The sequence below is a fragment of the Primulina tabacum genome, chromosome 4 (genome assembly GCF_025594145.1).
Source record: "Primulina tabacum isolate GXHZ01 chromosome 4, ASM2559414v2, whole genome shotgun sequence".
Lineage (NCBI taxonomy): Eukaryota > Viridiplantae > Streptophyta > Magnoliopsida > Lamiales > Gesneriaceae > Primulina > Primulina tabacum.
The window spans coordinates 42,543,725-42,557,105 of NC_134553.1; the positions used below are offsets into that span (position 1 = coordinate 42,543,725).

Consider the following 13,381-nt stretch of genomic DNA (forward strand, 5'->3'; position numbering starts at 1 on the left):
GACTTTTGGTATTACGCTCGAATTTCTTTTTAAAATAGAAGACTAGGAGATTGATTACATTTTAAGATTTTGTGTAACTGCAATTATTTTTATTCCGTTATTGGATGAATTATAAAACGCCTTATTAACTTATTTAAATTTTTATGAGTGTGTGTATTTCAGTCATAGCTTTTAAAAAAAATATTTCAGTAGAATTTTAAAGAGCAGACGTTTCATAAATACAGATTCTGTTTTTCTTAAAGCAGCACATCACCACAATTAAAAGAATCCTTGTAAAAAGAATAAATTACACACTCATCTTCCTTAGATTCATGTATTCTCTCCCCTTTCTTATGGAAATAATTTTTTATCAACTAATTCGTTCAATTTTAGATATTTGTAAGTTTTTAAAGTTTGATTTTTATGTACAAAATTTTAATTTTTGATTATTTTGATCTAATTTTGATACGACATCGGACAAATCAGCCATTTTTTATGTCATGTTATTATTTTTTTGTGGCACGCCAGTATTTTTTTGTGTCGGACCCGCAATAAAGAAAAAAAATTAATATATTAAAAAAAATTCGTGTATATATAATTTTAATATGTTTTTTTATATATTATATCATCTTTGTGTCTATCAATAAATTACATATTTAATAGATCAATATTATTGATTGATGTGGATCAACATATATATATATATATATATATACATATATATATTCTAACGTTTCCACTATCCACAATCCACTGACCTTTCTTCTCTTTCTCCAGTTCTAAGAACATAATAACAAAAAAAGAAAACAAGATTTCCGCCATGGTTGTAGCCAACCCAAACCATCACAGAGCAGAGAAAATAACAGAAGATATCCAACTCCCAGTAATAGACCTTCTTTCCGACCCTTCACAATCCTCAAAACTCATAGTGAAAGCCTGCGAACAGTTCGGTTTCTTCAAGGTCATCAACCATGGCGTGCCGGCGGAGATCATTTCCCGGATGGAACAAGAATCCTTCGACTTCTTCTCCAAGCCCGAGTGCGAGAAACTGCGGACCGGGCCCGCAAATCCTTATGGCTATGGCTGCAAGAGTATAGGGCTGAATGGAGACATTGGAGAAGTCGAATACCTCCTCCTGCAAGCAAACCCTCAGATTGTCTCTCAGAACTCCCTCTATATTTCTGGTGATCCCAACAAGTTCAGGTACCTCATGATATCAGACATATCTTTTGTTTTTGTACTAATAGTTTAGATTATATGATTGCATTTATTACACACACATATACATACATACATATATTCATGCAAGGCATGGTTTTTACTTGTGAATCAAGCCATAAATTAAGATAGCTTAACAACAGCTGTTTTGTGATTCTTTGTGGTCTAGTCTGGTTAGAAAATAGATAAGGTGAAATATACTCCACTTTGTTTATAAATATATCCGTATCACACAAATACATATCTGTATATTTGACCATTAATCTTCATTTCTTGGTGAGTAAATCTTGTATTCAAAAGTTGAATTCCCGATTGTATCGTTGTTCCATCGAGTGGAAGTGTGGAACAGATGATTTGATTCGAAATCGAATTGTCATATAGGGGAATATGGTACGGACATATATAGACAATGGTTCTTGGATGGATGTATAATTTTTGCACAAGATTATTTAGGGAGTGTGGAATCGTAACAAGGTTGTCAATTTGGTTCCAAGTAGTTGGAGTTTGCTTAATTATTGGACACATTAGGATTCCAACGTTAGACTACCTCTTCTTGTCTCCCTCGTGTTTGGATACTTATCCCGGAATTCATTATATTTGCCCTTCCCTATGAAAATGAAAAGTTAGATACTATAGGTGTAGCTTAAGCCAAAGCTCGATTAAAGATATTGCCTTTGGACGTAAGGATTTGGATTTAGAACTCTTAATCTTCGGAGAGGATCCGATGGATTTATATCTTAAATTCTTAATCATAGCATTTTCGGATGGATTGATGTAAGGATTTGAAATATTTGGATTTGAAAATCTTGATCTGTGCATTTATTATTTAACTTATAAGATCGTATTGAGAGAAATTTGTTGGTCAACTTTTTATTTAAAAAAATCATTACCTTTCAAGTGTATTTCTAATTCACTTTTTAAATAAGACGCGGCAATCCGAATGTAATTTTAGATTATTTTTTTTGTATGGAAGGATTTGGTAGATTTGGATTTGAAATCTTTGGTCCAAATTGATCACCTTTTTAGTGAATGAATTTCAAGTCCTCTTACTTAAATTCCAATATTTTTTGTCGGGCCAAAACCAATTATCTCAAATCTTTTTGCATTAGATTTTAGTTATTTTTTTCCTGAGAAAAGTTATTAAAAATCTCAATTAATTATGTCATTTCAAATTTTTCTAAATCCAATTCTCAAATGTAATGGTACAATCCAAAATATCTACAAGTTATAGTACATTTGAATCGATGGTTTTATATTTGCTAAAATAATTTTATTAGTCTGGTTTAAATGTCTTGATCAAGTCTCCCCTTCGAATAAGTAAGATAGAAGTCAATTCCATATATTTTTAAATAAATAACATAATCATTTGAAATTCAAATGATTTACAAGTCTCCCTTCGATAAGTAAAATAATAGTTAATTAATTCCATATATTTTTAAATAAATAGCAGAATGATTCGATATTCAAATAATTTACATATATCCAAACACTTGCTATGAATTTAAATGATATATCTCTAAAAAATTTTCCTTGTAAAATATATGTTCATATTAACATGATTCCTGATTTCAAATTTTCATTAAAATTAAATCTAGATTAATTTAATTTTTCAAGTCAATTAGATCAATCTTTACTTCCTGACTTCTTTTTAAATAAAAATGGTGGATTTAGAAATTCTTCAAATGGTAGTCATTTGATGATATTCTCCCCCATTTTTTAGGAATATAAAGTTTCTTATATATTTTAAATATTACATACACAATGGGGGAGAATATAGGTTGTTTATGTAATATTTAAAATATATAAGAAACTTTAAATGTAATTTTTCTCATATATGAATTTTTTTTCCTTCCCGAGGAAAGACACACAAGACGGCATCGCGAAGATCCAACGAATGAAATCTTTTTCGTTTCTTGTTATCCCTTTGAAATCTTGTACCTACACTGAATGTATACGTCTCCCAAGTTGTAATGGAAGTGCAGGAATAAGAGGATAATAATGTCTTTAGATTATACTTAAATGACAAACTTGATGAGAACTACTAGATTTAACTTTCTTTGGTAATCTCCAATTTGTGTTTAATTTTACATTAATTTTGTCATATTTTTATTATCTTATTTAAACAGTTAATCGGTTTGGAATTTACGTGTCACCCGCGTAGAGACTGAAACTTGTCTCCAAAATTTCATGTTTTGATATATTTTATGTGATATTATAATATAGATGTGCAGTGAATGGATATGTAGAAGCAGTGAGGATGTTAGCATGTGAAATCTTGGATCTGATGGCACGAGGGTTAGGATTAGGGTTAGGGTTGGGTTCCCCACAAGTCTCAACCTCAGTACTGAGTGGTCTTATCAGGGATGTTGTGAACACTGACTCACTCCTAAGGCTAAATCACTACCCACCCGTCGAAGCAGCTTCCAAGATCGGTTTCGGGGAGCACACCGACCCTCAGATCTTGACCCTCCTCAGATCCAACGGCGTGGGGGGCCTCCAAATCTCCCTTGAAGATGGGGTGTGGATCCCAGTGAGCCCACATCCTGTGTCAGCCTTCTGCGTGAATGTGGGTGACGTGTTGCAGGTACTGCTTGTAATAAAATATAATATTGTAGTCATACATTGTAATCATAACCTTTATTTGAAAAGTGGGAACGACTTGCGTTGACAGATAGATATGGTGGAACTTCAGAATTCAAACTGAAACTGTAATGTGATATCTCATTCATTCATTCATCAAGTTGTGGTCTTTCATGGGCTCAGAGTTTTCAGTACTGGTCAGTCTACTATGGGTAGGGGGGGAGTCCTTTTTATCAGTTCTCATCCAATGGTTGAGCATGTCTGGTCAGCTTTTGCATGTGTCCACTTGGATTTGACCCCCTATTTCTCGTTCTTTGCTTTCACGTCTTTCTTTTGCCTTTTTAGCCTGGCCAGTTTTTTTCAACTTTGCATGTTCCTTTTTCCGGGATTTATCATGGGTTATTAGTCATTACTCATTAGATATATATTTTTGCCAATAAAAATTCTCATCATTCAGAAATGAATATGCATGTGGTTCCTTTCATGTTTGTATGAGTAAATGGTTGAATGATCATTATGTTGCAGAATATAGCCAGTATATAGTATATCTCTAGCTAATTAGCAATATTGCATGTGTATGTCTATATATATATATATATATATATATATATATATGATAGTACTTTGATGATTTATTTGAAGGTGATGACAAACGGGAGGTTTTTGTCCGTAAGACATAGAGCAATGGTGAATTCATTCGAGTCGAGAATGTCGATGGCATATTTCGCTGCCCCGTCCATGGATACAACCATATGCTGTCTTCCAGAATTGGCCACACCACAGAAGCCTTCTTTATACAAAACCTTCACTTGGGGTGAATACAAGAGAGCCGCGTATACGCGAAGATTAGGGGATAGTCGTCTGAATCTTTTCAAAATGAAACAAGATGCAATTGATCAAACTGCCTCTAAAGGAGAACATGATGGGTGATTGTTGTTTTTATGGATGAGATGCATGTTTATTATAAGTAGTTACTCACTTGTTTATCTAGCTAGGATTCTACGCCTGCATGTACATAAATGCTAAAGAACTATTATGATATCATATTATATATATTTTGGGATCTAGAAAGGTTTTCATCCAGTGAAAATGAATGTTGAATTTGTGGTATTTGAAAAATCATACAAACTCTTCTTTTCATTTGAATTCGCAAGGATCATGCGATATACATCACCATAAGATACTCGTCTCATTTTGGCTATGTGTAGATAATATTAAACTTGCAATAATTCGGTAATAGATTGTTGCCATATGCTAGCAGTAGGATTCACGAAATAGTAATTTCATTGACAACTTTTTCGTGTTATATAGTGACACTTAATTCCTTTCCAAAAAAAAAAGCAAAAAAAAAATAAAAGTAAACTTTATTTGATCTAATATTAATCTCTCCTAATTATTAAAAGAAGAAAGCTTTAATTATCGGTTTTCGATTTTTCAAATGTCTAATCCAAAAATCGAATCAGTTCATTTTTTGTTTGATCTGGTTATTTTGTGTTACGCTTTGGTTAGTTTTGTTTGTTTTATTTGGTTCAATTATTAAAATAAATAATAAATTTCAAACATATGTTTTTATAATGAATCCTACTAGAAATTTGAATATTCTTTGGAAATCTTTAAAGCTATCAAAGATTTGATAATTAAATCATGTCGATCGGCCATTCAAAATAAATATAATCAAAATATAATAACATAATAAAATGATTGAAAGCATTCATTTAATAAAGTCCAGGGTCATTTGAATGGGTGATATTCCTTTTAACTATTTTAACATATTATATATATAAATTCAAATTATTTTAATATATATTACATGTAAAACAAATGGTTGAATTCGATTTTTGAAAATCGAAAATTGAACCGAATCTTTATCTGTGAGACGGTCTCACGAATATTTATCTGTGACACGGGTCAACCCTCCCGATATTAATAATAAAAAGTAATACTTTTAGCATAAAAATTAATATTTTTTAATGGATGACCCAAATAAGAGATCCGTCTCATAAATACGATTCGTGAGACCGTCTCACACAAGTTTTTGCCAAGCTAAAATGACAAAAAATAAAAAGATTGAAACTGATCTGAAACCATTTAAATCAAACCAAATAAACCAAAATTTATGATCTAGTCTTCAGTTTAAGAAAAAACTTGTGTGAGACGGTCTCACGGGTCGTATTTTGTGATATGGATCTCTTATTTGGGTCATCCATGAAAAAGTATTACTTTTTATGCTAAGTGTATTACTTTTTATTGTGAATATCGGTAGAGTTGACCCGTTTTACAGATAAATATTCGTGAGACTGTCTCACAAGAGATCTGCTTTCAGTTTAAACACCTCTACTAATTATAGCCCAATTAGGAAACTCCTTTGCTTTTATCCAACCTACCTTTCGTTTAAGAATTTTGTGTAAAGATTTATTTATTCTTGAACTCTTTAACATCCCCCAGAACTTGAATTAGTCAATGGGATGTGATGGGACCCGCATACTATACAATGAGAGAATTTTCCTTGGAACTCCAAAATTTTAGGCTTATGAAAAATCTCGTGACGTTAAAATTATAAGATTAGGACGAAATCTTAAATTCGAGATTCAATTATAATATTTTTCTCTTCCAACTAAAAAAAATCGCATAATCTTAATCTTGGCGATCATGATAAAGTGTAATGATCTACAAACGAGGTAGCACTGTATAATTTTACACATGTTATATGGGTACAATTGGAAGTGAATTAGGATTATTTTAGTGGTTTAGTAAATATTTACAATTCCTTATATTTGTTTTTGGTTGTATGAATTAAATTGAAGAAATAGAGTCAAAAGATATTTAAAAAAATAGAAATTTATATTTTGGTTTTTTAACTGTAATTTTTCTAATATTAGTCATGTTATGAATTAATTTGGAGTTTTAATACAGTAACTTGTATTTTTTTCCGATTTTAGTACTTTTTTTTCCCCTAAAATTGAAATTGTCAACCGGAATTTGTCTCGTCAGCGGCCGGACATGTTGACATGGACTTCGGTTTTCCATGTTTTATTTTATTTTATTTTCCTAGGTGAATTTTTTTTTAAAAAAAAAGCCAGATTGGTTACTTTCACACAAAAAAACCGGAATAATTTCAATTTGGTAAGAGGAAGATTGAAATTGAAAGAAAAAATATATGTTATTGTACTAATACTGTAAATTAACTCATAATCGGCTTAAAATTGAAAAAAATATTATGAGAGAAAAAAAATTAATTTTTCAAATTTAAAAAAAAAAAATAAAAGAAGTGAAGAGAGATGACCTGTGTATTTTCCTTTACAAGCCTTGCACTATAAATGACGGTCAAAGTTTATTTAGAGGGAAGAACACTTTGGTACCAATTAGAACTCTTCCACAAGTTCTAGGTACTTTTTTAACACAACTCAGACCAAGAGGAGTGGCAAAATATAAATTCACGAAAGAAATATTTCTTATTTTTGTATTAATACTAGAACGAAATGCAGATGACAAAATAGTTGTGGTCTCGCACCATGGCGATTGACAACCTTGTTGCTGGGTTGGATGTAGCTCCTTGGACCAAGGTACAAGTTGCGTCCTATGGTTTGTTTCACGAGCACCCATAGGTCCACTCTCTACTCCGGGTGGCCCAAGAACTGCAGTCCCCTTCCGTTATGTCTATGGCTCGTGGAAGGGGAACATACTACTTAGTCTACAAGTAGACTGATGATGGCCAAGTAGATCGAGCGAGCTGCGTGAACGATTTATCGAGTCGGATTAGTGCTGGTTTGGTATGGTGTACCAATTTTTTCAAAGAAAACAGTATACCGTACTGAAAATTTTAGTACCGAGAAAACAGATATCGATATCGCACCGAAAATTAGATATACCGACATTTCGGTATGGTATATATTTCATGCCATTCTTACCAACATATTTGGTATACCGATTTTTTTGGTACAGTATAGATAAATATCGTCTATACCGAAATCATATAAAAAAATTATCGAGTTCTATTTCCAACTAACCTTTGGAAAATATGAAGTTAGCTGGACTGATCTTTTGCAAATGTGAAGAAGTGATCAGTTATTAGCGTATTTGGATATATAATTCCAATCCAATTATTTAAAAGATGTCAACAACATTCAACATGAGTTAACAAGGATGCCTTTAACCAAGTTTTGGGAAAAACACAAAAACAAAAACAAAAGATAAAATATACTAAAACATCATAAAGGAGTACAATCATGTGATGTTTCAATCCATCAAACAAGAATTATACTTTCAAATGAGAAGTACCCTAGGCTTCAAGAAATTGAGTATAGCTTGAACTTTTTGGCAAGATTCCTACAAAATAACGGAAGAAAATACAAACAAGTTAGTTTTAGTTTCTTTTTATCTCCATTTCTACACATATAGCCAAAGGAAAATATGCCCCAACTCAAAAGATTTTTTTGCTCATGAAGCATCATAAGGACAATTTAGTAAAACAAATTCACAAAAAGGTTGGTGCCAGGAAATTGGATAATTGGAATTTGAAATGATAGATTATTCCATTGAAATTTGTATATGATGATCAATGTCATTGCCAAATAATGAATTCAGCGACATCGTTGGGACAACAAATGACAAACTAGAAAAGAAAAATACATAGATTACCTTAGAAACGTGAGTTATGCCAAACAAATAAACATCGCAAACGCCACCTTCAGCAGCCGACTCACGTGTGATGGTCACTACACTCATCGAAAGCAAATTCAAAACTGAAACAAAATTATTTTTTTACACCGTAACACATTCAACTAAAGTCATTGTATCTAAACTAAATCCATCATTTTCAAACAGAAGTCCAACGTCGAAAAAAAATACAAATTCGTGTCTCAATACAACATTTTTTTTGAAACTCCATCATCTCAAAAAACCTGAAAAATTTAAAACTAAATTTAGTTATAAATATAGTCTTACTCTTTAAGTTAGACCAAAGTGGAGCAGAAGATGAAAAGCAGGCAGGGTCTTGAGTGGCATTTGCAACTGAAAAAAAGTATTATAATTCATGTTAAATTAATAATGACGATATTATATGACTTTAAACTTAATTAAATAAAATACTCTTTTCAATTTCTTCAATTTCTTTATATAATTCAAGGTCTTCATCTTTTGGATCTTTCCAAAAACTGAACTCCTCCGCTCTTAGCCAATAACTGTTACACACCAATGCATCAACCATTTAGGACTAAACTGCTTCTAAAAGGATCCACAACTCTTTTTCCCAAGCTAAAAGCGGACTCACTAGCAACAGTACTTGAGAATGGAATTGGAAAAATATCATTGGCAATAAGTGAAAGGATGGGGTATCTAGTTTCACTTCCTCTCTACCACGCCAAAAGATTGAAAGATTGAATAGATCGTTTTTCAATATCATCGGCTAGGTATTTATCCACTTCATTGGATATCTCTTGAAGTTGTTCTTCTTCATTTTGTGCTTCCACATCATCAAACAATTTATCACAAAAACCAATACCACTACTAGCACTACCATCTCCACCATCACATTCTATTTGTGTATTTTGATTCTCAACATTCAATACATCATGTATTTCCTTGAACTCAATCCACAAAGCTACCAAGTTTTGTTTGACCTTAGCAGTGAACTCTTGGATCCTTGTAGGAGTACCTCCCAATTTTTTTATGCTGACTTTTATCATTTGAAGTTTATTCCTCGGGTCTAAAACATTTCCAATAAATATAAAAAGGTTCAAATCATCCAAATTCCCCCAATACTTGCACATACTACCTTTATAAGAGTTTGATCTGAATCATCACTTCTTTTCTCCCAATCTCAACTTTTAGTGCAATCATTGAATGATAAATCAATTGTGAGGTAGGATTTTTAGATGCACTTAGCTCCAAACTGGCATCATAAATCCTTTTCAGAAAATGTACAAAAGTTTTGGCATTCTCCCAGTCATCAGTAATTGGAGGCCCTACTCTTTCTTTACCATTTTCAACTTTTTCACAAAAATAATTCATAGAGACTGTTGACGTATTAGAAAACTTAGCTAGCACGGAAAACTCCCTAAATTCGTTCAATCTTGATGGGGAAGAATGCATAAAAAAACAAATGCATTTCTTATAGCTTTAATTGAAGCATTAAGCTCCTACAAGCCATCCTTAACAATTAAGTTAAGTATATGATACGCACACCTCAAATGCAAGTATTTTCCTTCAAGGCAACAATGAGTTTTCACTTTTCATTCTTCTTTCAAGTACTCAATTGTAGTGCCATTAGAGGAAGCTTTGTCGACTACAACTGAAAAGACTTTTTCTATCCCCCACTCTCTCAGACAAACCTCAACCATCTTTCCAATTTCTTCCCTGGCATGACTAATGATTTTTGCGAAGTTAATTATTCTTTTATTTAACTTCCAATCACAATCCAAAAAATGAGCTATCATCACCATGTAATTTATGTTTTGAATGAATGTCCAAGCAGCAATTGTGACAATTATCCTTTGGTCTCTGATCACACTTTGTATCTTAGCTTTCTCGATCTAAAAATATATAATAAACCATACTTTCAACTTTCTTTCAATCAGGAATTCTGAATCTCGGTTGTAATTCATGCAATAATTTGACAAACCCCCTTCCTTGGACAGCCCTAAAAGACATTTAATCAACAATCACATACCTTGCCAATTTCATCTCACATCTTTTTTTATTATAAGTATGAGGAACCAAGGCACTTCCTTGCCCCATAGTCTCATTCATCAATAAAGTTTGACTTTTATCATCTGTACTCGCTTCGTAGAGCGAACTCGAGTTACCCCTCTTTACGAAGTGGTTTTTTAACCCACTAGTACTTCTGTAAACTGTTGGAATCTCAACTTTGCAATATTTGCATATCCCTATTTGTTTGATGCTTTCATCAACCAAATGTCTTGTACTATTTTCACAATCTCCCAAAATATACTTCTGGACTGCTTAGGAGCCATAGGAGGCTTTGCTTTCAAAGCTTTTCTTAATCGTTTTTGAGCTGTAGACTCTTGTGTTTAAGATTATGTTGCGTTTGATGTTTGGGATGGACTTGGAGGCATATTAAACTCCATCCTGAAAGAAAAAACCAAACACTTTACTAGATAGATTAGAAACAAACAAGTGAAGAAGCTACCGAAGAGGAGATTGAAAAAAATAATAATGAAGGAACCTCTCATAGCAATCAAAATAGCGGCAAAAAAGAGGTTGAAAGAAAAAGAGCTAACACCAACATTAATTTCAGCAAGAAACAGATAATTTTATTAATTGGAATTCAATTAATACATTAAATAAAGGATATTCTTCATTTTTATACAACAAAATATAACTATTAAAAGTGGTTCTTCCTATTATTCCCATTCTCTTTTCTTTATATATTTATGACTCTCGCCTAAATGATTTTATTAATAAAAATTAATTTCTGGGATGGTAGAAAGATATAATCTCATGCTGCCTTGCCAAATACAGAAAAGATCACTCATGGCTGTAGATAGTCTCACATTTCAGCACAAAAGACATTAACCAACACCACTGTTTTTGGTACCGTACTTTATATATTTACCACTCTCGCCTAAATGATTTTATTAACAAAAACTAATTTCTGGGATGGTAGAAAAATATAATCTCATGTTGCCTTGCCGAATACCAAACATCTGAATGAATCAGCTCCAATATGATTTTATTTTTGGCATTAGAAGTGTCAAACTTTAATATGTCTTGTTTACTAATAACACAACTCTCACAAATGGGTAGAGAGACTTTTGTAAGCCTCGACATCAGCTTCCGTTCTGAGAGAATTTTCAACCCACCCTCGTTTTGTCATATGTCGAGATTTCTGTGTCATAATACTGTTAGTTCTTCTCTTGCACCAATCGATGCAACCACAATGTCCCTCTCTTTGTATGTTTCTTCAAAAAGTACACACGAATTTGTGTCAACCTTTCCCCTTCATAACCACAAGGGCTCCCTTCACAATTTTCATTATCTCATTCCCGATACGAGTTTTGCACCCGATATCATCCAATTTATCCAAGGACAAAAGATTCTTCGCTAGCCCCTTCATATGTCGTATCTCTTTTATGTTGCAAATTGTGCCATCAAACATTTTATTTTGATGGTACCATCCCCAGAGATTTCCAAGGATGATCACTTTTCATGAATACCGTATACCGATCATCCCGAGACTGATCATATTGATCGAATCATTCTCTCTAAGGCGTCATGTGCCATGTCGATGCTGAATTCATAATCTAGGCGTCATAAAATTTGTGTCTGCCTTCTGGGACTATTGATGTTTCGCTAAATAATATTTCACTATTACCTAAAGTAGTGGTCACATATCCTTGATGATCCTTCTCGATATTTATACACTCTTTTTTGAAGTGTCATTTACCGCCGCATTTAAAACAATAAATATTTTTTTTCATACTTTTCGAATTTGATCTACCTCGTCTTTAGCTCCTGCTAGAGTTACAATCCATAAATCTTCCTCTTATTATCGATAAAGCATATGTCTGCTTCGAAGTTACAACATATCTTCCTTATTCTTACGCCAGATTTATTCTCCGAGAACCACAGTTAAGAAAATGTCTAATTTTATAGAGCTCATAGGGATATAATTGGTTAAATTGATGATAAAGTTAATCAAATGAATCTGATATACTTTGAAGTAGAAGCTTCACACATTCATTTTCTCTATTTTATACCCTAAAGAGGTGAATTGGACAAATAGAGAATTTAGTGTGCTGATATGGTTAGTCATCGATAATGATTCCATCATCCGTAGAGTATTAAACCTTCTTTTTAAGAAAATATTGTTGTGCAGTGACTTGACCTCATATATTTTTGTCAGATTATCCTAGATATATTTTTTCTTATTTATCTGAAAGATACTTAACAGCACTTTTTTGGTATGGTCAAGTATAAATTGACAAAAACATTATAATTCATTTCATTCCACTTTCAATTGTCTTTCATTTCCTTCGGTCTATCTCCAATAGCCACCAACTCTTAAAACTGCTTGTATCTTTATTTTTCACAACATAAAATTGTTTCCGCTGAATTTTGCTATCTCGTACTTGACCGCCAATATATCCACAATAATTTATTAGACTGAACAAGATAATACCGTCTTAATAAAAATATCAAAAATATATTTTTTAATGTGGCATATTTGTCAAGATTGTAACCACAAAGCATACTCAAAATTTTAAGAAATTTTAAACAAAGACTCTGATACCACTTATTAGTCTCAGATGCGGCATCTTGAGATACAAATATAAAAATAAAGTAAAAATTGGACACCAAGATTTACGTTAAAAACCTCTAAAAATTATTAGAATAAAAATCACAAGCAAGATGAAATAAATTGCACTATAATATTTTATGGTGTACAACTGTCAGTGTGTTTCCAAATAGAATACACACTCTTAATACATGAGAACAATCACCTCAAAAATATTATATAACTGCACACTCAAATGAGAAGATATCTCGAGAGAAGAGCTGAATGGGTGTTTTTTTAGGACTGATGATTTTGTTCTTGCACAGTCACTCTCCATGATATTAGTTTCAATAATATAACATTTGCAGG

The 13,381-nt window shown here is 32.3% G+C and overlaps 1 protein-coding gene across 1 annotated transcript; it reads left to right on the forward strand.

Moving 5' to 3' along the window:
• The first annotated feature begins 738 nt into the window (after positions 1 to 738).
• Positions 739 to 4,848, forward strand: LOC142541649 (gibberellin 2-beta-dioxygenase 2). The gene is made up of 3 exons (XM_075648133.1): positions 739 to 1,182; positions 3,421 to 3,781; positions 4,420 to 4,848. Exons 1-3 carry the CDS (start codon positions 800 to 802, stop codon positions 4,705 to 4,707), a joined length of 1,032 nt encoding a protein of 343 aa, XP_075504248.1. The 5' UTR covers positions 739 to 799; the 3' UTR covers positions 4,708 to 4,848.
• Positions 4,849 to 13,381: the final 8,533 nt, after the last annotated feature.

Coding starts and splice junctions, on each gene's coding strand:
- LOC142541649 (XM_075648133.1), top strand. CDS start 800: ATGGTTGTAGCCAACCCAAACCATCACAGAGCAGAGAAAATAACAGAA. Junction 1,183..3,420: donor GGTGATCCCAACAAGTTCAG/GTACCTCATGAT, acceptor ATTATAATATAG/ATGTGCAGTGAATGGATATG. Junction 3,782..4,419: donor ATGTGGGTGACGTGTTGCAG/GTACTGCTTGTA, acceptor ATTTATTTGAAG/GTGATGACAAACGGGAGGTT.